This window comes from Hyperolius riggenbachi, chromosome 10, assembly GCF_040937935.1.
Source record: "Hyperolius riggenbachi isolate aHypRig1 chromosome 10, aHypRig1.pri, whole genome shotgun sequence".
Lineage (NCBI taxonomy): Eukaryota > Metazoa > Chordata > Amphibia > Anura > Hyperoliidae > Hyperolius > Hyperolius riggenbachi.
The window spans coordinates 262,423,372-262,448,069 of record NC_090655.1 but is presented as its reverse complement, the minus strand read 5'-3'; the positions used below and the strand labels follow the sequence as shown (position 1 = coordinate 262,448,069).

At 44.6% G+C, this 24,698-nt stretch overlaps 2 protein-coding genes across 3 annotated transcripts in view; both read right to left on the bottom strand.

The window, feature by feature from the left end:
* LOC137535380 (S-antigen protein-like) overlaps positions 1 to 6,706 on the bottom strand; it is a 28,866-nt gene extending 22,160 nt beyond the window's left edge. The window contains exons 1-3 of one of the 2 annotated variants that reach the window (XM_068257211.1): positions 6,664 to 6,706; positions 2,073 to 2,924; positions 1,402 to 1,537 (exon numbers count right to left, since the gene is read on the bottom strand). In XM_068257211.1, coding sequence (XP_068113312.1) covers positions 1,428 to 1,537; positions 2,073 to 2,601 — 639 coding nt within the window. In that variant the 5' untranslated portion in view covers positions 2,602 to 2,924; positions 6,664 to 6,706 and the 3' untranslated portion in view covers positions 1,402 to 1,427. Of the gene's footprint in view, positions 1 to 1,260; positions 1,538 to 2,072; positions 2,925 to 6,663 lie in introns of those variants that run through there. The other variant, XM_068257210.1, reaches the window with a different exon arrangement.
* The window catches only part of LOC137535379 (zinc finger protein 585A-like), a 133,577-nt gene that overhangs the window by 23,771 nt on the left and 85,108 nt on the right, over positions 1 to 24,698 (bottom strand). Inside the window, exon 4 of the mRNA XM_068257209.1 lies at positions 16,853 to 18,334. Coding sequence (XP_068113310.1) covers positions 16,853 to 18,334 — 1,482 coding nt within the window. The remainder of the gene's footprint in view (positions 1 to 16,852; positions 18,335 to 24,698) is intronic.

Here is a 24,698-nt window from a genome sequence, read left to right as displayed (position 1 = left end):
TCTGAATATTTGATGCAGAGCATACACATATTAAAGGAGTTATCCGGGAAATTTGAATAAAATAAACGCTGGAGGTCACTCTGTACTGCGCCTGCACGATCGGCGCTGTCAATCGCCGCCACGCGCAGTCCGCTCCGGCCCACCTCCAGGTCGCTCTGACGTCATCGCCGGGGACCGGGTCGGAGCTCCGGCAAACGGCTGTGGGCGGAGATGCGGCGAGGGAGGTCCTGGGAGCTTGGGGCTGGAGGAAGCCCCCGGTAAGTAGCGTTTATTTTATTCAAATTTCCCGGATAACTCCTTTAACAATTCCTCTGATTGATCAGGGAGCAATTTAAATTCCCCTTTTGCGGAGTTTCTGAGTTTCTCATCTTCCTGACCAGAGGACCCCTCCCCGCCCACCCCCCCAGCTGGCTCCACTTCCTGCAAGGAGGATCCCGAAACCCTTGGAACCTGAAATACTCTAGGAATACTGCTAGCCTCAATAGGCTGAGATACCGCAGAGGTGGACGGTAAAGCAGAAGGAACATCGGCAGTGAAAAACTTTTCAGCCAGCTGATCTTGAAATTCAGACAACATGTCTTTAACTACTTAACGACCACATCACGCCGATAGGCATGAACGCGGCGGCAGTAGATTGGGGTTTTGCAGTAGATCGCGCGCATCTCTGCTTGAATGACGGACCTCCACTCCGCCATCAGTCTCCCAGCGGCGATCGCCGTCTATTTACATGGTACAGCGCTGCGATCTCTGGAGGCACAGAGAGCGATCGGCTCTCATAGGCTGATGTCTATGAGAGCCGATCCCTGTGATTGGCTGGTGGGGGGAGGGAAATAAAAATAAGAAAAAAAGGGATATATTTATAAAAAAAAGGAAATAAATATTTGTAAAAAAAATAAACAAACAACCCAGTAGAGATCAGAGCCCACCAACAGAATGCTCTGTTGCTGGGCAGAAAAGGGGAGGAGGAAATCACTTGTGTGTGGAGTTGTACGGCCCTGCAGCGAGGCCTTAAAGCTGCAGTGGCCTAATTGGTAAAAAAAATAGCCTGGTCACTAGGCTGGTGTAAGCCTACGGTCCTCAAGTGGTTAAACATGTCTCCACTTTCATGCAGATTTCCAGCATAGTAGTAAAAAAGAAAGTAATAGCAGAAGGGGTAACTGATGGCCTAACAGCCGTTTCGCGAAACTCTGAGGAAGCGGGCTGCTTATCCCGCAAAACGGCTGTAAGGCCATCAGTTACCCCCTCTGCTATTGCTGTCTGTATGTGATCCTGCTGGAATAAAGTTGTAAGCAAACACTTTGGTGCACAGTGCTTTCTTCTTTACTACTACGCTCTTCAGTAGCCGCTGGGATCCACAGACTCAGGTTCACCCGGGCAGGCAGCAGGACTCCCATCACTCACCCTCTGGCCTCCCGGCAGGCCAGGAATTACGTCTGTCTGTCCAGGGGACAAGGAGAACACTGAAGTAGGTAGTAGGAGGTGGCGTTTAAATTTGTTCTGTTTTTCCAGGGATGAGCGGGGTAATCTCCTGGTGGACCTGTTGTGGAGGCAAGTATAATTCAGTGTTTCTAGAATGTTAGAGAAATGAAGGAATTATTTGCATGGTTACTGACTGTCCTGACATAATGCATTATTATAGTAGCTGTGTAGCCAGTATACACATGGCTTCCATATTACTGCTCACATTTGTGTTACTGTTGATGTGAGCCGCACTTTGATCAGGAAGAGTTCCCCAAATGACACCAGTTCCCCTACTTTGTGCTGTGGTAATTATCACCCTTGCCAGATCTGTCATTTCACTACTCATTCCCTGCATGGAATTCATGCAGTATGCGGGCAACTTCCTGCTCATGTGAATACTACTTTAGCATAATTGCACTTGGCATAGTTGTTTACTAGAGGGATATTTTAGCTAATTTTCACTTCAGTCTCCCCTCCCCCCCAAACATCACTCACATTCTTATAGTCCCTCCCCCAAATATTGGCAACGTGTGATCTACACTGTGCCCAGCTGGGGCATGTTTCTTAGTCAACTCAATAAATCTTTTGAATATCTAATGTTTATCACTTACCTGTGCTCATCCCTGTAACAATGTCTTCCTCCTTAGATGCTCTCATCATGTCATCCTCCTCCATAGGCTGCTGATCACTCCTCACATATGTCTCTTCTTCTTCCTCTTTTCTTGTCCTCATCATGCCACCCTCCTCCATAGACTGATCTCTCCTCACATACGTCTCTTCTTCTTCATTTTTAATTGTCCCCATTATGTCACCCGCCTTCAAAGACTGCTGATCACTCCTCACTTCCGTCTCTTCTTCCCCTTTAATTGTCCCCATCATGTCATTTTTCTCTGAATATTGCTGATCACTCCTCACATTCATGTCTACTTCATCTTTTATTGTACCCATGTCCTCCTCCTCCATAGACTGCTGATCACTCCTCACATACGTCTCTTTTTCCTCTTTAATTGTCCTCATCGTATCATCATCCTCCGCCTTAATAGACTGCTGGTCACTCTTCACGCATGTCTCTTCTTTTTCTTTAATTTTCCTCATCATGTCACCCTCCTCCATAGACTGCTGATCACTCCTCACGAACATCTCTTCTTCTTCCTATTTAATTGTCCTCATCATGTCACACTCCTCCATAGACTGCTGATCACTTCTCACACACACCTCTTCTTCCTCTTTAACTGTTCTTATCATATCACCCTCCTCCATAGACTGCTGATCACTCCTCATATATGTCTCTTCTTCTTCCTCTTTAATTGTCCCCATCATGTCACCCTCCTCCATAGACTGCTGATCACTCCTCACATATGTCTCTTCTTCCTCCTCTTTATTTGTCTTCATCATGTCACCCTCCTCCATAGACTGCTGATCACTCCTCACATATGTCTCTTGTTTGAGCACAGATCTCAGTTCTGAAAAGAAAAACACATGATTGCAAGATATCAGCAGTAATAAACAGAGCACAGAAAAGCACATAATTTGCTAGGGGGTGATAATATCCCATAAGCTGTGGTCTCCTGCACATTCAGTACCACAGTCCTCTCTTCCAGTGTGCCTTGCTCATCATCTGGTGCTTCTCTCCTCCTCTCCATGAACACATTCCTGGGAGGTTACAGCAGTGCCGGCAGCGGTAGATGGATGAGGATGGGAAGAGAGAACAGCTGGAGACAGAGGAAGATAGGAGCAGAGGCCTGCAGCTAATTAGCTATAAATTATCATTACTTATGGCTCTGGCACCTGATGAACTAGGCAGAGGGGACTGCAGCTCCATATCATGACCATACCTGAGCCCATCTGTCCATCACCTACTAACCCCAAACCCTCCAAGAGCCGTAGCAACAAACCTCCCAGCTGAGACAGTGCCAATACCAGTACCAAAGCAGCAGAGGCCACCCTACCCCTCTCCAGCTGCAGCCTCCATCTTCCCTGCCTGTCCTACCAGCCACGCCCCCTGTTACCTGGCTCCACCCCCTAGCTGTGACCCACCAGCCATCACGTTTGTGCAGACTCCAACCTCTCCCACTGCGGGACATAAACCTCCTGTGTAAAATACACAGATAACAGATGTATTTAGCTGCATGATTTATAGCATAAGAAGTAATAGAAATCCAGAGATAAGGTAATACAGAGAGTGTGCATACGTGTGAGGCACCAGCTGGAGGTGGTAGCTGCTCCACGAGGATCTTATGGGCTCAGTATTCCATGGCATACAAGATCAGCCAGTCACAGCTCCACCCCGCACTATTCACAGATTATATTCTTCTCTATGTCTCCATCCCTGAGGGGTAATAATCTAACCTAATCTACCATATAGATGCTTTGTACCATTCTCAGGAATACAGGCCTACTACCCTAAAAATACAATTTTACTACTCCCTGCAAGTTCCTTCCTTAGAGATGTATGTGAATGGATTCCTGCTCACAACCTTGATATATATAAAAATTCACCCATTACCTCAGTACAAAATTCCATCAGACAGCTCTCAGCACTAGTCTAGTTTAGTGGACTCAGAAATAAACCTTATAGAATATAACTGATAACTTGTTTGGGTGGACAGCACCCTATTGAACTGCTAGGTTTCAGGTATGTATACATGTATATATAGTAAACTACGCCCACACTATTCAGCCAATCACAATGCTTTGTGCTGTAGAAGGTGCTGTGATTGGATAACTGTTCCCTGTGAGGTTTCCTACTGGGTCCCCTACACTAGACTAGCACCCGGCTCTCAGCCATATAACCTGTGTCACTCCAGCCATTCATAACATAGCAATGTAGCTCAAGGGGTGATCTTACTTGTCAAGTTTCAATATCTGGAAGACTAGGTGAACACACATATCCAGTTTTGATTGGCCAATTTTACCACCTCAAGGGCTAGCACATTTTGAATACTATGAACAGAATGTGTAGGAGAGCTCACATACTACAAGGAAGTGGAAATACTGGCCAATTAAAATTGGATATGTGTACACACCCTAATGCTTTATACAGTGGGATCTTTACCCCCTCCCCTCTACCCACTTCAGTCCCTCCCATTTAGCATAAGAACATCACATATGAAAACCTCCTAACTGAGCTGTTGTGGAGGGGGAAGAGAAATAACAATTACCCGAGACCTCAGTAGGGTGCTGCAATACCCGGGAGGGGGCGATATTGTGGAGGGCACATGGCTACACTGCGCAGTAATATGGCAATGCTAGGAGCAGAAGAGGCTACACAGGGGAATATAGCTATATTCCATATACATCTTCTCTTGTCTCTGTTATGTGAGTTATTACTAGGAAGGTGAGATGCCAGCACTGGAGGGACATGGCTATATTCCATATACATCTTCTCTTGTCTCTGTGATGTGACTGAATTATTACTAGGAAGGTGAGATGCCGGCACTGGAGGGACATGGCTATATTCCATATACATCTTCTCTTGTCTCTGTGATGTGACTGAATTATTACTAGGAAGGTGAGATGCCGGCACTGGAGGGACATGGCTATATTCCATATACATCTTCTCTTGTCTCTGTGATGTGACTGAATTATTACTAGGAAGGTGAGATGCCGGCACTGGAAGGGCATGGCTATATTACATATACATCTTCTCTTGTCTCTGTGATGTGACTGAATTATTACTAGGAAGGTGAGATGCCAGCACTGGAGGGAAATGGCTATATTCCATATACATCTCCTCTTGTCTCTGTGATGTGACTGAATTATTACTAGGAAGGTGAGATGCCGGCACTGGAAGGGCATGGCTATATTCCATATACATCTTCTCTTGTCTCTGTGATGTGACTGAATTATTACTAGGGAGGTGAGATGCCAGCACTGGAGGGACATGGCTATATTCCATATACATCTTCTCTTGTCTCTGTGATGTGACTGAATTATTACTAGGAAGGTGAGATGCCGGCACTGGAGGGACATGGCTATATTCCATATACATCTTCTCCTGTCTCTGTGATGTGACTGAATTATTACTAGGAAGGTGAGATGCCAGCACTGGAGGGACATGGCTATATTCCATATACATCTTCTCTTGTCTCTGTGATGTGACTGAATTATTACTAGGAAGGTGAGACGCCAGCACTGGAGGGACATGGCTATATTCCATATACATCTTCTCTTGTCTCTGTGATGTGAGTTATTACTAGGAAGGTGAGATGCTGGCACTGGAGGGACATGGCTATATTCCATATACATCTTCTCTTGTCTCTGTGATGTGAGTTATTACTAGGAAGGTGAGATGCCGGCACTGGAGGGACATGGCTATATTCCATATACATCTTCTCTTGTCTCTGTGATGTGACTGAGTTATTACTAGGAATACTCACATGCCGGCACTGGAGGGACATGGCTATATTCCATATACATCTTCTCTTATCTCTGTGATGTGACTGAATTATTACTAGGAAGGTGAGATGCCAGCACTGGAGGGACATGGCTATATTCCATATACATCTTCTCTTGTCTCTGTGATGTGACTGAATTATTACTAGGAAGGTGAGATGCCAGCACTGGAGGGACATGGCTATATTCCATATACATCTTCTCTTATCTCTGTGATGTGACTGAATTATTACTAGGAAGGTGAGATGCCAGCACTGGAGGGACATGGCTATATTCCATATACATCTTCTCTTATCTCTGTGATGTGACTGAATTATTACTAGGAAGGTGAGATGCCGGCACTGGAGGGACATGGCTATATTCCATATACATCTTCTCTTGTCTCTGTGATGTGACTGAATTATTACTAGGAAGGTGAGATGCCGGCACTGGGGGGACATGGCTATATTCCATATACATCATCTCTTGTCTCTGTGATGTGACTGAATTATTACTAGGAAGGTGAGATGCCAGCACTGGGGGGACATGGCTATATTCCATATACATCATCTCTTGTCTCTGTGATGTGACTGAATTATCACTTGGAAGGTGAGATGCCAGCCATAATCTATGGCACACGTGGGGGGGAGGGGGGGCACTAAAAAACTGGCAAACAAGTCACAGCAGTCATATAAAAGTCTCTTGTATGGCAATTACTTTAAGTGGATGATCAGGATAGTGACAGGAGTACTATGACCTCCTCTGTAACAAAGTATGTCCATCCCGACCTCTGCTCTGCTCAATATATAACAACAATCACACAATTACCTCTTCCAGCCGTGCTTTCCCTCCACCTCCTGCAACTTCTGCTGTTACATCATTTCCTTTCTTTGGCTTTATTTCCTCCTATCTGTGCGTTCCACCTGGGAGATGTGATTTCGCCATCTTGTGGGGAGTAGGCTAACTGCAGCCTCTGTGGAACCACCTGCATTCTAATACTAAAATAAGGAGACACAGAGAGCCCAATATAGTGTAGTATACGGAGGGTAAGTTGGTAAAGTATAATGTGAGAAGTTTATACTCACAAACAAGGGTCACCTCTTAGGCAACCACTGTAGATGCAGGTGAGGAGATTAGACCTGTCCTCACTCAGGATTAAGATGTCGCTCTCTGTAGAAAGGAAGAAAGGTAGGGGTGGGTCCCCCTTCCACCAAGGGTGAATACTAGTAAACTCGTGAGTAAACAGAGGAGCCAGCAGGGTAAAAACAATCGTTACAAGTTTAAAAATATGCTGGGAGGTAGTGGTGGACTTACCTCCAAAAGCAGACTAGACAACTGTCTGACATAAATAAATACTTTATTGGTGCCCCAATAGATGCTACATAGCTAGATACAGCATCTATTGGGGTTCCAATAAAGTATTTATTTATGTCAGACAGTTATCTAGTCTGCTTTTGGAGGTAAGTCCACCACTACCTCCCAGCATATTTTTAAACTTGTAACGATTGTTTTTACCCTGCTGGCCCCTCTGTTTACTCACGAGTTTGCCTTCTAATACTATTAGTATTACCATTTTTCTCTGTCACTGAACAACATCTTCATCTACAGTTGTATACCATTCCATACTGATTATTATTAATAATACTTTTATTCATAGAATGTTGTGTTATTGCTAGTTTGCCTTGTGACAACATGAATGGCAGAGACTTCTGACAGTAACTAGCAGAGAAATGTCACACAGCATGAATGGTCAGCACGCTGCATCATCACACCATAATAACAGAGCTCTGTGTAATGCACTGCTGAGTAATAACAGATTATTACACTTCCATGTATTGTGCATGAGAGACATATAGATGGCAGCTTGATGAGGATGACATGAATGCCACCCAAACATGTGACACTAACAGCGGAAACATTCCACCAATGCAGCAGCACCTGAGACTGTGGCAGTTGTGTTGGCCGCCAGTTTCTGGGGGAACTGAAGCAGCAGGAATTGGCATCTGTTCAGGCATCAGTCTGTGACATCAGTAGAGATGGCGCGAACATCCCACCGGCAGACAGTTCATGGTGAACTTGGGCTGTTCACTGTTCACATTTTTCATTAAAGTCAATTTTAGCTCTTAATAGCAAAACCCCTGTATGTGCTAGAAACCCCACATTTGCAGGGTATGTTAAGGGAGAGAGTAGAAACAAAGTGCCAGCATGAGTGGGGGTGATAGGTGTGGGGGCGGGGAGGACAGCGGGAGCCCACAGTGCAGCCTCCGCACAGGACAGGGATCTCAACTATACAGTACAGCTGAGAGCTGCAGCCGGGAAACATCGCGTGTGGCTGTGGCCAGCGGAGATCTTCGATCAAGGTAATCAGAGGATATTGGCATGGGGACTTTTTTTTTTTTCATTCCGCCCTTTGTGGATATGGGTAAGGGGTACTTTGTACCCCTATACTCATTTCTCCTGGGGAGGGGGTTGATATCTGGGGGTCCCCTTCTTAAAGAGTAACTGTCAGGCTAAAAAAGCAAATTTAAACCTCTATTCTCCTGTGTTAAACAGTTTACAAGGAAGCCAAAAAGGCAATACTGAAGTTAAAAATCTCTCTTACTTTGTTGTTGGATTAATAGCAAACCTGTTTATTCCCAAGCTCCTAAGGAGGCCGCATGATACTGCCTAGCATTCTGGGGCTGCTTCTTCTCCCTGGTCCTCCCCTTAATTTCCCTACCCCGCCCTAAGGCTGTTTTCACAGTGAGCAGTTACAGGCTCATGTTACAGCAGCCTGTATCTTGCAGCCAAGCTCACAGCTCTAAAAAATCAAGTGTTGTTCACAGGGCACATGTTCTGTTAGACAGTTAGAGTATACTGCACCAGTCCGGTATTGTTCCTAGCCACATGGCTAATTAATATTCACTGCACCTCTGTGTTGTCCGGATCATGAACCATTTAGGATCTTTGATCTGGATCTTTTTTGTGATTCAAACCATCAGGAAGCAGGGTGAGGGAGGATATGACATCACAATTTGCTTCATACAAGACAGACAAACATGGAACCTGCCATGAGCTGTCAGGAGCACCATTCTCTGCAAAGACTATATACAAATTCTGTGAAAGCCAAATGTGGACAGTGAAATGCATATGTAATGTAAGTACAGCCAATATTTAGCTACTGATATATGTTTTTTTTTCTCTGAGACCCTATACCTAACAGCTCCTCTTTAAAAGGGACTCCCAGATGCCACTATGAAATTTCGTCTGCCCCTACCTCCTCCTGGGGCACTAGATGTGAGGAAGAGCCCCTTGTCCATGAATTGGACAAGGGCTCTGGGGGAGAGGGCCATGCGGGCTGGTATAGCTCAGTGTGTGAAGCCCCAGGCGGCTGGGGCTCTTCATTCTGGCAATCCCAGCCTGCATGGGGGACAAGGGGTTAAAAAGACTAGGGAGTTATTTATATATTTCCCACACACTGAACATATATACACAAAAGTAAAATAAATACTTTTATTATACATTATCTGTCATTTTACCGCAGTAACGTTGCTACTTTTTTCCTCTAACTTTAACATCTATTTTCTCAAAAACTATAAGGTGTTTTTGAAAATACTTTTTGTCTTGTTCCTATTGCCATTCTTAAAATACTCTGTAAATTTGATGTTTCTAGCATGTTCGGGGACTTTGCTATTAACCGCTAAAATCAGCGGCCATTGAAACATTTCCCACACTCAGAACAAAAACTTTAAAATTGATTTTCTCAAAAACTATATATAGTCTTTTTGAATTTTTTTCCCACTTGTTTATACTCTTCTAACATACCTGCAAATTTGGTGTTTCTAGCACATACAGGGCTTTGCTAATAACCGCTAAGGTAGGCAGCTATTGGCCTACCATTTAAGGCTATGGAGCCCGCTGCAAACAACTGGTTTGCAAATATTTGTGGTAAATTCATAAACTCAAAATTTGACGTTCGCTACATCACTAGACATCTATGGTAGCGTGCTGGCAGCTTAGGTTCTAGGGGCAAGAGAGGCAGATGTCCACCCAGACAGAGCACAGCCAGGCATAGGTGCCCCCTATAGTGGGGGAACCTATGCCTTGCTACCTATACTGTGGGTACCTAAGCCTGGCTATGTATACTGAGGGCACCTATGCCTGACCACCTATTCTGGGGGCACCTCTGCCTGGCTACCTATGCTGGGGCCACCTATGCCTTGCTACCTATACTGTGGGTACCTAAGCCTGGCTATGTATACTGAGGGCACCTAAGCCTGACCACCTATTCTGGGGGCACCTCTGCCTGGCTACCTACTGTATACTGGAAACACCTATACTTGGCTACCCATACTGGGTCCACCTATACCTGGCTTACCTATACTGGGGGCACCTATACCTGATTAACCTATTATGGGGGCACCTATGCCTGGCTATCTTTTTCTGGGGGCACTTATGCTTAGCTGCCTATACTGGGGGCACCTATACTTGGCTACCTATACTGAGAGCACTTATAATTGGCTACCTATACTGGGGGCACCTATGCCTGGCTACCTATACTGGGTGGGCTAAACGCCACACCGCAAATAACATTTGTGAGACTGCGGGGGGGGGGGCATTTTTGCACTCTCGACTTGTGTGCAAGTTAGCCTAGAGACTGCCCTGGCGGCTGGTAGCTCTTATGCTGGGTACACACTTTGCGATTTCCCGCTCGATCCGCGGGATCTATTGGATCGATTCGATTATTTCCAACATGTTCGATCGGGTTCCGATCGATACAGCCGTTGATTTTGCATACTTAATATGCAAAATCGACGGCTGTATCGATCGAAATCCGATCGAACATGTTGGAAATAATGGAATCGATCCCGCGGATCGAGCGGGAAATCGCAACTTGTGTACCCAGCATTAGTAACCACCACCTCTCATTCATTTTTTTTTACTTGAGGATTAAATTAACATTATCTGGCAACAGTCACAATCCAGCTGTTTGGGACCACACCACTAGCAGATCTGAAGGGTCTTCAAACAGATCACTGGATATTGGGCAAGAAAGAGCTTGAATGGCATTCTGTGTTAATTGTGGGCAGATATCAAGCCCTTTTACCCAAAACTGTATGCGGTTATACCTACCCAAACATGCCTCGTTATTATCACCCCAAGCAACAAAGAAATAGATTGTGTGGCATTTGTTTAGCCGTTGTTGGTGGATATGGCCCCATGATTCAAATGGTCTCACAAGATTTTTCCAGGAATCCATAAGATCCCTTCCCCTTAGCCAATAGTGGGAAATGTGTGTGGCCTGGTGCTCGTACAGCTGGTAGTAGAGGAGGATGTGGTAGGTGTGGCCGGGTGCTGGTAGTAGAGTAGGCGGTGGGTGTGGCCTGGTCCTGGTAGTAGAGGAGGAGGTGGTGGGTGTGGCCTGGTGCTGGTAGAGCTGGTAGTAGAAGAGGAAGTGGTGGGTGTGGCCTGGTGCTGGTAGTAGAGGAGGAAGTGGTGGGTGTGACCTGGTGCTGGCAGAGCTGGTAGTAGATGAGGGGGTGATGGGTGTGGCCTGATTCTGTTAGAGCTGGTAGTAGAGAAGGCGGAGTCTGCCCTGTGTAGATTGTGGTGGGGGAACCCTCACACAGCCGGTCACAGAGTACTCTGGTCAGGTGAGGCTGTTTCACTTCAAATTACTCTTCCGCAATTTCCCGATAGCTGGCATTTTAAAAATCTGCTTGCTTAATATAATCATATACGATATTTTAGTTTCAAAGGTTTTTATTGGTTTGTAAAAAAGGCACACTTAAAAGTTACAACACAGCTCCACTTAGTAGAGGGGGTTTCCAGAAAGTACATATAACAGTCACAACAAATGACTAAACACAAGAGAACTTGAAAAAGTAAACATTAAAATTGGCTAATAAAATATGATATGGACAGAGTGACCTACAGAGTTGTAGTACTCAGTTATGGATAGCTTTTAGCAAAACATTGTAACTGGCTAGCGCAGACTGAACATCAGAACCTCCCATCTTAGTAATCCAAGCAGGCCCGACCTTCATGCGCCGGGACCCTCCAATGTGCAGCGAGGTAAATATTTACCTACCACAATCCTGTGCAGGCGCACTAGGGGGTCTTCATTAGTGTAAGGAGGAAATAGCCAAAACCTGATCGTATCTGCTCTACTGCGCAGGCACGAGTCGTTTGCGCCTGCACAGTAGAGCAGATACGATCGGGTTCTGCTAATTTCGCCTAGCCCGAACTAAGAGCTGCTAGTGCACCTGCGCAGGATCACGGTAGGTAAATATGTCACCTCTTGTCAAGCTTGTTGGGGGAGTAATGTGCAGGACTGAGGTTGAGTCCTGTGTGGAACGTTGCTATTAACAGGTTTACAGACTCGGCAGGTGACCTGGGAAGCTGAAGGCCTGTCAGGAAAGATTGGAGCCTTTGAGTTGGATATGTTTTATCATACCTATAAAGATTGCAATACAAAATCATAAAAAAATAATGTACTTTTTGTGCTACCAGTGACAGCGCCACTTCTCTCTCTGATTCTGTATATGAAGTTGAGTCATTCTTCATTTTTTTTTTTAAGTTTCTTTATATTGATTTTTGCAAGTAACAAAAGAAGCAAACCACATTCCAAACACTCGCAGATGTAGGAATGAGAACAAACAAGACAATGAACATACAGTACAGCCCCTCCAGATCTCCCCTCCCCCCCCCCCTGCAGCACAGAGATACTTGGAGATGCATCAGATTTCCATTCTAATAAGATTTATTCTGTTACATAACACAAAATTGTTTCCAGCAACGTTTTTTCACATTTGTCTATAGCAGCGATTCTGATCCTGGCTCTGCAGACACCTGGGGGTACATTGGTAGCTGTCAGGGGTCCCCCAGGGGCCACCGAGAAAATGGTAGATCTGGCCTCCAGGATGTGCAGGAGGTGTCCGGCACGGCTGCAGGAGTATCAGCGGCAGTCTGACAGGAGGGCTATGGGAAAATGGCATCTGAAGCCCAGCACTGGAGTCTATTTGTGTCTCCATTGCTGGGCTCCGGCCACCATTTTCCTGTAGCCCAGTCAGCATAGTGCGGGAGGTGTGCAGCCGGAGCTGATGCAATGTAGTTCGAGGAGCAGCGCTGGAGGACAGGAGAGGAGTCACCTGCCAGGTACGTACATTATTCTTATTTTCAGGTGCTGCCACTGACACCAGGGATATTAGGGGGGCACTAACTGGGGGGGAAACAGAAATAACAACTTTAAGGGCCCTTTTCCACTAGCAATCGCAATCACAAATCACAAACGCCAGCGATTGCGATTTTTCATTAATTCTGTTATGCGATTGCGATTTGTGATTTTCATTTGCATTGCATTATCATTGTAAAAATCGCTCCAGCAAGCCTATTGCGATTTGCGATTAGCGATTTCCAAATCGAATCACTGTAGTGGAAAATACTTCTCGTGATTTCTATGATAAAGTAACAACTCTAGCGATGTAAAAATCACTAGCGATTTGCGATTTTGCGATTCAGCAATCACAATCGCTCTAGTGGAAAAGGGCCCTAAAGGGAACTCTGACTAATATGTTTTATGGGGAAACAGTGTCTAATGTGTTCAAGATATTTGAGAACCTTATAGACTAGGATTCGAAGAAATTGTGGATTCTCATTTTTATTTTCAATCATTTTTATTGAATTTTCATTAAAGTAAGTGTACAGCTTTTGGTATAACATGAAATATATAAGGGTACAAGTAGAACATTTTTAACAAATACCCACAATGCCTCTGGCTGAGCTAGCTTGCTGCTACACAGCAACAAAATCCATAACAGCTGGGGTACAAAAGCTAACTTTAGGGGCACAAGTAGGCATCTATTTATTCAGGAAAGTGGATTACATTTATTATTTTGACTATTACATTTATTTCTCAGTTTTAACCCTGTGTAAAGGCTCAGCTAATGACACACACAAAAAAATATATATTTATACAGGTAAGACTCCAAGAAATTACAATATCGTGCAAAAGTTTCAGTGATTCAACTTAAAAGATGAAACTGATATATGAAATAGGAACCTTTGCAGGAGTTGTGGATAAATTAGCTGATTAGAGTCTGACACTTTGAGGCGACGATTTTCACAATATTCTAAAGCTCTGAGATTTTGATGTTGGTGTTCGCATAAGCTGTAAGCTGTAATCATCAACATTATAACAAATAAAGGCTTGAAATAGCTTGCTTTGCATGCATTAAGTCTATTTCATATGTTAGTTTTACCTTTAAAGTTGAATTAAAGTGAATCCGAGATGAACTTTTACTCATTGCATAATTGTGTTCCTTTCCTATTGTTTATAGGGCATTCCTCAAGCCAAATACTTTTTTGTTTTTGTTTTAATACTCTAATTCCCTATAAACTAAACAAGCCACACCCACAGGTTTTCAGAGATCCAAGGCACTTTCAGACAGTAGCAAGGGCTCATGGGAGCTCAGTCTGGGCAGGAGGAGGTATTACTAGCCAGAGATTTCAGAGGCAGAGGGGAGGAGGGAGGAGGAGGGGGGATTAGGCATTTTTGCTCAAGATGCAGATAAGCCTCCCTCTGTGTAATGTTTACAAACAACATGGCTGCTGTCGTTGTATCATAGGAAGAAATAATCATATTCTATTAAAACTGTTTGCAGATAGATTTGCTGTGTAAACTATCTAAACTTTAGATAAGATATATAAGACAAGTTAATTGTTATAGTTAGTTTTTCATCTCGGATCCACTTTAATGATATAAATGAATGTTTGCACGATCTTCTAATTTTCTGAGTTTCACCAGAGAGAGGGAAATCTCCTTTCCTCAGGTCAGTCTGGATGAATGGGAGCTTCTAATATTCCCACACGTGCAGCTCACAGAAGGTAAATTACAATGGTATATAGACATTTCCTGTCGCCTTAACCACTTCACCCCATAGCGGTTTTTACCCTACCGGACAAGAGCAAATTTTCACCTGTCAGAGCTCCTCCCTTTTATTCGCCAATAACTTTATTACTATTTATCACAACAAAATGATGTATATCTTGTTTTTTTGCCACAATTAGGCTTTCTGTGGGTAGTACATTTTGCTAAGAATTTTTTTCTAAATGAATTTTAACGGGAAAATTAAAAAAAATGGAAAAAAATCATTATTTCTCAGGTTTTGGCCATTATAGCTTTTAAAATAAAACATCCTGTGGATAAAACCCACAGATTTTATTTGCCCATTCGTCCCAATTATTAGTCCATTTAAATTATGTCCCTATGACAATGTATGGCGACAATATATTATTGGGAAATATACAGTAGGTGTAATTTTTTCTGTCTTTTTTGTCTGATCCATAATTATAAGCCCCTATGTAGTAAAGTAATAATAATATATCCTCATAAAATAAAAGCTAAGTCCCTAAGGCAACTATTTATGGTGGCGGGGGAGGCGCACACACATGCACAGTCGCAGCGGGAGCAAGCAACGCATTAAAATGTCCTGGAGCTGTTAACAGGCTCTTTTAGGACATTTTAATGTGTCAGCTTGTCAGTAAGTGGTTAAAGAGAGCACGAGGTGGGCTCAAAGAAAAAAAAAGTAGGTTACCCGATCCGGGGGGCTGAGGGAATCAGGTAGCCCCAAAAAACGCATCTCCCTGCCGCTCCTGTAGGCAACACTAGCCCACTTTCAATTCCGTGACCTATAGGTCATGACGCTGCAAGGAGATATTGTGTGTCTCTCGCTGTGTACAGGGAGGCAGAGGAGAAGCAGGGGGCGTGGTCAAGGAGAGAGAGCTGCCCAATGGCAGCTCTGGAAACCCTGCAGAAACGCCCTGGTGGGCGTTTTGAACAGGGAATTCCTCTCCCCTGTGTTTACCTCTGAGATAGCGACAAATATTGTCACTAATCTCAGGGGGCTATAGTACAGCGGTAGGGGGGCAGAAAGTGGCGGTGTGGGGACACAGAGGCATGTCATGAGGCAGAAAACATGCCCCTGTGTAGGCTTAGTACTATATGTACCCACGTTTATCTCATGAAGCCACCTCAGTTTAAAGGGAACCAGAGAGGAACGTAAAAAAAGAAAAGAAAAAGCTTTTATTCTTACCTGGGGCTTCTTCAAGCCCCATAAGCCTGGATCGCTCCCATGCCGCCATCCTCCGCTTCCTGGATCAGCGGTACCGGGTCCCGTCATGGCCGCCAGTCGGCCGGCGGACGCGGCCAATTGTCTGCATCACAGGGGCTCCCTCCATACCAGTACGCATGCGGCTGCGCAGTAAGCAGCCTCACGCGTACGTATATGGAGGGAGCCCCGTTTGATGCGGACAATTGCCCGCGTCTGCCGGCCATGACGGGACCCGGTACCGGCGGATCCAGGTAGCGGAGGACGGCGGCGTTGGAGCAATCCGTGCGTATGGGGCTGGAGGAAGCCCCAGGTATGTATAGAATCTTTTTCCTGGGGCCTCTGGTTCCCATTAAGGCCTTTAATGCTTTAACAAACGAATGCACTGAGTAGCATGAAAGAGTCCTCGGGATTCTGTGTAAATGTGCTACCTTGTTCAGTTTGCAAGAAATAAGAAACATTGTAAAGAAACACTTCTGGCCAAGACATTGCCCTCAGGCCGGGTCACACTTGTCCATGCAGAAAAGCAACATTTTTCTTCCATGAGCATTTCAGCGTTTTTTCTTGTGTTTGTGTTTTTTTATTTGCGTTTCTCATTAATATTCATAATTTGTTAAGTTACTCAATTAATTCACTTAACTGTACTTTAAGATAATTTTTCCTCATGTTTTCAAAAAACACATGCAAAACGCATACAATTTGTATTTCCACAGAAAACCATTGCATGTAAAAAAAGAATAAAGTTGTTGACCTTTTTTTTTTTGCACCTTAAAACACAGTGAAAAACATACACCAATATGTTTTTTTGTGTGATCCATAAACTAACATTACGTGCGTTTTCCACTCTACGGCAAAACGCATGCGATTCATCTAAGTGTGACCCCTCACTTAACACAAATGTCTGACAAGCAGTGATTTATGCCCGAAACATTTGCCACACTCAGCACATTTATAGGGTTTCTCACCAGTGTGAGATCTCTCGTGTGTGACAAGATGTGATTTCTGTGCAAAACTTTTCCCACACTCAGCACATGAATAGGATTTCTCACCAGTGTGAGAGTTCCCATGTGTGACAAGTTTTGATTTTGCAGCAAAACATTTCCCACACTCAGCACATGAGTAGGGCTTCTCCCCAGTGTGACATCTCTTATGAATGACAAGGTGTGATTTCTGAACAAAACATTTCCCACACTCAGCACACAAATATGGCTTCTCCCCAGTGTGAGAGTTCTCATGTGTGACAAGTTTTGATTTCACAGCAAAACATTTCCCACACTCAGCACATGAGTAGGGTTTCTCACCAGTGTGAGATCTCTTATGAATGACAAGGTGTGATTTCTGAACAAAACATTTTCCACACTCAGCACATAAATAGGGCTTCTCACCAGTGTGAGATCTCTCATGTTTGACAAGTATTGATTTCTCAGCAAAACTTTTCCCACACTCAGCACATGAGTAGGGTTTCTCACCAGTGTGAGATCTCTTATGAATGACAAGGTGTGATCTCTGAACAAAACATTTCCCACACTCAGCACATAAATAGGGCTTCTCACCAGTGTGAGATCTCTCATGTGTGACAAGTATTGATTTCTCAGCAAAACATTTCCCACACTCAACACATGAATATGGCCTATCACCAGTGTGAGATCTCTTATGGCTGACAAGGTGTGATTTCTGAACAAAACATTTCCCACACTCAGCACATGAATAGGGCTTCTCACCAGTGTGAGATCTCTCATGTGTGACAAGTTTTGATTTCTGAGCAAAACATTTCCCACACTCAGCACATGAATAGGGCTTATCACCAGTGTGACATCTCTTATGAATGTCAAGGTGTGATTTCTTAACAAAACCTTTCCCACACTCAGCACATGAATAGGGCGTCTCACCAGCGTGAGATCTCTCATGTCTGACAAGTTTTGATTTCTCAGCAAAACATTTCCCACACTCAGCACATGAATAGGGCTTCTCACCAGTGTGACATCTCTTATGAATGTCAAGGTGTGATTTCCGAACAAAACATTTCCCACACTCAGCACATAAATAGGGCTTTACGCCAGTGTGAGATCTCTCATGTGTGACAAGTATTGATTTCTCGGCAAAACATTTTCCACACTCAGCACATGAATACGACTTCTCACCAGTGTGAGATCTCTCATGTCTGACAAGACTTGATTTCCACACAAAACATTTCCCACACGTGGAACAGGAATGAGATCCTCCAGGAGGGGGAGAGCTGTGCTGGGTAGGAGGCCCCTCGGGGTTAGACAGGTGAGGGGAGTCTGGGGGAATACTTGGAGTAACCAGGATATCTGCAGGAGACTCTTGTCCAATGTCGTCATCATCCGTTGTACAGTCTGTGGATACAGAGAGACGAGTCTCTGAGAGGTTCCTGATGCCGGGACTCCGCCCTGCAAATAGAGAAACATCATCACTTCCTGTTAGAGAATTCTGAGGGGAGGAACAATTATCATTAGGGATGAAAGGAAAGAGGATGGTCGGCACTGCTGTACAACTTCCTTTATTTGGCAATGTGCAGACAAGTAGGCTGTGTGTTACATCATCACCTCACAGTCCATAAGAAGAGACTAAACACGTACCGGTGCGGGGGTGGGTAATGGTGGGTGCTGGTTGCTGGGACAGCAAAACATTTGTCCCAATCGTTCAAACCACCAACCTTTTTACCACCAGGTAGTCAACCAGCCAACACCCAAATCCCAGCACAAGTTGTCAAATCCAATGAAGAAGATACAAACGACTGGGTCTCCACCTGGATTTATGCAGTTATAGTTTGGTTTATTTGTAACACAGCCACTAAACAGCACAACGTTTCGGCACGCAGGCCTTCATTCAATGCATTTGATAAACGCTTGCGTGCTGAAACGTTGTGCTGTTTAGTGGCTGTGTTACAAATAAACCAAACTATAATTGCATAAATCCAGGTGGAGAGCAGAGAGCGTGGGAGTGGCCCATACAGAGCAGGGAGAGTGGGAGTGGCCCATACAGAGCAGAGAGAGTGGGAGCAGCCCATACAGAGCAGAGAGAGTGGGAGCAGCCCATACAGAGCAGAGAGCATGGGAGTGGCCCATACAGAGCAGAGAGCGTGGGAGCGGCCCATACTGAGCAGAGAGCATGGGAGTGGCCCATACAGAGCAGAGAGCGTGGGAGTGGCCCATACAGAGCAGAGAGCGTGGGAGTGGCCCATACAGAGCAGAGAGTGTGGGAGTGGCCCACACAGAGCAGAGAGCGTGGGAGTGGCCCGTACAGAGCAGAGAGCGTGGGAGTGGCCCATACAGAGCAGGGAGAGTGGGAGCGGCCCATACAGAGCAGAGAGCGTGGGAGTGGCCCGTACAGAGCAGAGAGCGTGGGAGTGGCCCATACAGAGCAGGGAGAGTGGGAGCGGCCCATACAGAGCAGAGAGCGTGGGAGTGGCCTATACAGAGCAGAGAGCGTGGGAGTGGCCCATACAGAGGTGCTCACGCTCTTCACAGTCTGAAAATACTGATTGTATTATGCACTTAAAGAAAGCAGTGACACTATTAGGAGTTTATTTCCCTATATGGACAGACTGCAACCTATACAGGGGTGTCTCAGGGTAGCAATTTATATACCTTTTTATGCACTGGTTAATTTTTGGCACAAAATAAAATAGTGACCTATTAAAAAACAAAACAAAGCACTTTAATACCAATGATGCACTGTTGTTCAACCAAACAATCAGTCACTTTAACTAATGGGCAAGAAGCAATAAGCACTCAAAGGTTATCCCCATACAAGTGATAAGGGCTATCAGGATACAAGTGATAAGGGCTATCAGGATACAAGGGATAAGGGCTATCAGGATACAAGGGATAAAGGCTATCAGGATACAAGTGATAAGGGCTATCAGGATACAAGTGATAAGGGCTATCAGGATACAAGTGATAAGGGCTATGAGGATACAAGTGATAAGGGCTATGAGGATACAAATGATAAGGGCTATCGGGATACAAGTGATAAGGGATATCAGGATACAAATGATAAGGGCTATCGGGATACAAGTGATAAGGGATATCAGGATACAAGTGATAAGGGCTATCAGGATACAAGTGATAAGGGCTATCAGGATACAAGGGATAAGGGCTATCAGGATACAAGTGATAAGGGCTATCAGGATACAAGGGATAAGGGCTATCAGGATACAAGTGATAAGGGCTATCAGGATACAAGTGATAAGGGCTATCAGGATACAAGTGATAAGGGCTATCAGGATACAAGGGATAAGGGCTATCAGGATACAAGGGATAAAGGCTATCAGGATACAAGTGATAAGGGCTATCAGGATACAAGTGATAAGGGCTATCAGGATACAAGTGATAAGGGCTATGAGGATACAAATGATAAGGGCTATCGGGATACAAGTGATAAGGGATATCAGGATACAAATGATAAGGGCTATCGGGATACAAGTGATAAGGGATATCAGGATACAAGTGATAAGGGCTATCAGGATACAAGTGATAAGGGCTATCAGGATACAAGGGATAAGGGCTATCAGGATACAAGTGATAAGGGCTATCAGGATACAAGGGATAAGGGCTATCAGGATACAAGTGATAAGGGCTATCAGGATACAAGTGATAAGGGCTATCAGGATACAAGTGATAAGGGCTATCAGGATACAAGTGATAAGGGCTATCAGGATACATCTGTAAGCACGATTAACATTCACCATGAAACAAAACATTATGATTCATCCTTGTTCACCTCTAATTTTCTAGGACTATTATCCTGCATTCATGGTAGTTTTTAGGTATTAATAGGTTAATGAAAAAGTTTTCTGAAGTTTTCGAAGTTAATATTAAATTGTAACGAAATGATTTAATGATTTTATGAAACGGTTATATCTACGTTATATCTAGATATGAGTTTGTAAAGAGACATACATTAGTATTTTAGTATATAATGTTTATGGACCCAAAGGAAGCGAGCAATAACCCTTTTGATCTGGAGTTCCCTTTTGATCTGGAGAGGTAAAAATCGCCTCTCCTGTTTGATATAAAAGTTTTTCAGCTAAATTATTTATATACCGGGCGCCTCCACCCCCTATTGTTATTTTCGCAACCAAACTATGTTAAGTTGTGCTCATTACAGGCGGCCAACTACATGTCAATAGCTTGCATGCAAATGTTATGCATCTTCAAAATTGGACAATCAAATTCATTCCCTGACTATTGTGATTAGCTGCATACAGTTTGCATTACATTTACATTCAAATCGGAGTTATTTGCATCTCATTGACTTTCCCTACATCTAAGCATGGCCACACATGGAAATGCAGTAAACTGTAGAGCTTGATGAGACAATGGAAGCAATGTTTTATTCTAGGGGAAAGTTGTGTGGAATGAAACCAGTGTCCCCTGTGTTGGGCAATGGTAATCATGCCTGACCACTACTTATACAAAAGGGGGAGGAGTTAAAGTACCCAGTAATGTCACAGAGGGCTAGAACCACTAGGATTTTGTAGGGGCCAGATGATTTGCATAGTCACCCATGATGCATTGTGGGGTGACGTCCTGCTCACATGAAGCTGAACACTTGGGAATATGCTCTGTATTAGGGAGAGGAAATTGTGCTTTGCATTATTTCTACTGAGAAGCTTTTTTAGCCAGTTACAAGAATATTAGTGGTTTTATATCTCCACAACATATATAAGTAATACTTCTGCTTCCCCAATCCTGTAACCCCCCCCCCCCCCCCCCCCCGAGCCTATAACAGCCCCTCCCTCCTCTTGACAGCCCGACACAGAGGGGGAGGGGCTGTGATTAGAGCTCCCTTTCCAGTGAGAGGGGTGCAGAGACCACCTCATACTCATATGTCAGGATGAGCTCGGACGCCTTTGGCAGTCTCACAAGAATTCCCTTGAATTTTAAGTGGTTCCTGAGATTAATAAAGCACAAGCAGTTATACTCACCTGAGGCTTCCTCCAGCCCCCTCTAGTCCATCAGCTCGATTACCATCCTCCAGGGCCGCTCCATTCTCCCGCAGTGTGGCCCGGATACGTTGCCTGAATGCACCACAATCACGTTCCCATAGCTGCAAGCATTCTGCACATGCACAGCTCACTAACACTGTAACTGCAGAACGCTCCCAGCTACAGAATTGCGATGCAGTGCCGCATATTGCCGGGACCATGCATACGCAGTGCAGCGTGACTGGGCCAGTCAGGGAATTTACCGGGCCACACTGCGGGACGATGGAATGGCCCGGGAGGAGGGTGATTGAGCTGATAGATAAGACACAGAACATTTATATCGCGCTTTTCTCCTGGGAGTATCCTAGTGGCTGCAGCCACTAGGATACGCCCTATAGTCAGTAGAAGTGTTAGGGAGAATTGCCCAATGTCTCCTTACTGAATAGGTGCTGGCTTAATGAACAGGAAGAGCCGAGATTTGAACCCTGGTCTCCTGTATCAGAGGCAGAGTCCTTAACCAGTACACTACATATGGACGACATCCTATTGGTCTGGGCGGGGAGTAAGGCTCAGTTCCTGGAGTTCGTGGATTGGCTCTGCACCAACCATCTATATACTGGTGTGTGGGGTGGAAAACAGCTCGAGTTCTTAGATTTGGTGATTTATGCAGAGGATGGCAAACTGCTGAGTAGGGGGTACAGGAAAGCAACAGCTACCAATTCTATTTGACTATATTCCAGCTTCCACCCACATCATGTTCCGGATTCCATTCCTTATAGCCAGTTCCTTAGGCTTAAAAGGAATAATAGCAAACAGGAGGATTTTGAGTCACAAGGTGGGGAACTAGGTTATAGACCAGGCTTTCTCAACCAGGGTTCCTTGAGTACTCTGCAGGGGTTCCTTGGCATTGTGGAGGAAGTATAATAGAGCACATTATAATAGGGGGTACTGTAACAAGTATCACTAAATCGGGGGTCAGAATAATAATGAGCACATTAATAAAAAAGCACTCGGATAAGGAGACAGTACAGTGTGTGGCAGTGTAATAAAGGGTAGTGAAATAAAAAGCCTCACCTACTTTTAAAGACCATGCCTGCTGCAAAAATAAATGCAGGGGTTCCTCAAGATCACAAAATTATTTGCAAGGGTTCCTTGAGATCAAAAAATTATTTGCAGGGTTCCTCCAGGGTAAAAAGATTGAGAAAGGCTGTTACAGACTGTTGGCAAGAGGCTACCCGCGTCCCTTGTTGGTAGAGGCCTACAACAGTGCAAATGACCTGTCATGGGAATCTCTCGTGAAAAGGAAAAAAAACTAGCCAGTTACCCATATAACAGTTGGGGGAGAATCAAAATGTCCCCTTTGTGTTTAACTATTCACCCATGCATGTGAAATATGCTGTAGTGTCCACAAAAATTGGCCTGACTTGAGTGAGAGTGCTGATCTGAGGTCGATTGTAGGAGATAGACCACTGGTGTCCTTTCGCACACCGCATACAATAGGCGACGTCTTGGTGCAGAGCGAGTTCCAGACTCCAAGGACTATGAACTGGTTGGAACAAATGCGCCCTGTGGGCAATTTTAAATGTTTCAACTGTACACATTACAACCAGTTCATCCCAGGCAAGAGGGTTTGCCTAGGTGGAGTCAATTTGATGAAACGCAAGTTCATGCACTGTAAATTAAAATTCGTCGTGCATGCAGTGGTCTGCCCATGCAACCGATTTTATATTGGAAAAACAACCAGACCGTTAGGTACTCATCTTCAGGAACATTACCACTTGATAGAAAGAGGTAAGGGGGCAGCAAGACTAATAGCACATATAAGGGATGAGCATGGTGGAGATGCTGATGTATTATGTTTAATGGGGTTGAAAAGTGTTCACGTCCCACACAGGGGAGAAGATGGGGACAAATGTTTACGAAGAGAGGAGGCAAAACTGATCTCCATCACAGAGGCATGTGGAAAATTAGGACTCAACTAACGCAAGGAGGTACATTGTTTCCTGGATCGTTATGGATTTGATGAATAACTTCCAGTATGTAATGTCCTTTTTTTGACTTTTAGTTCCCCTCTTCCCCTCTATTTTTGGGGTCCCACTCCCTGTTTTCCATCCCCCCATTTGTCATCCCCCTCTCCTTCCTCTCTCCTTTCCTCTCCTGCCCCTTCCTCTGAACCAATCCCTGTTATTCTCATCACAATCCTCTCTTCTTCTTTTTCTCCCGTCTTTTAGTCCTGTAGGCCAGCTTATATAGACCGCAGGGCTTGCCTGTAACTTGGTTGGAGAATAATCTAGATTTTTGACTACTTAACTACTTTAGGACCGAGGTGATTGAAATCTACGCCCTGTTTTGGTGGGCTCCTGGCTGGCAGGACGTAGATTTCATTCCCCGCCCGCAGCACGCATCTGCCGTTTCCGTCGCTACCCGCCAATCGCGCCGCTCAAACCCAACGTCTCTCGCCACAGCTCACTGCCGTCATAGAGACAGGCAGAGCCATGTGAGCCGGTCAGGAGCCGATTTCATTGGCTCCTGGCCGTGTCTATCAATGTAAGCCGCTCCCATTGTCTTACATTGATAGACATGCTGTCTCACTACCGAATTAGGAGTACTGGTAATAAATAATCTGTTACACAATGCCCATAGGGCTAGACCAATATGTACAAAATTTGATCACCAAATGGGACCCGTGTCATGTGCGTGACGTAGTCTCACTTAAACACACGAACGATTTACTGTTTATAAAGATGAGGACATAAGGATCTTAATGATGTGGTCTATATAGTGTTAACAGTAGCCAGGAGATGAGGGTCTTTGCTGATCCC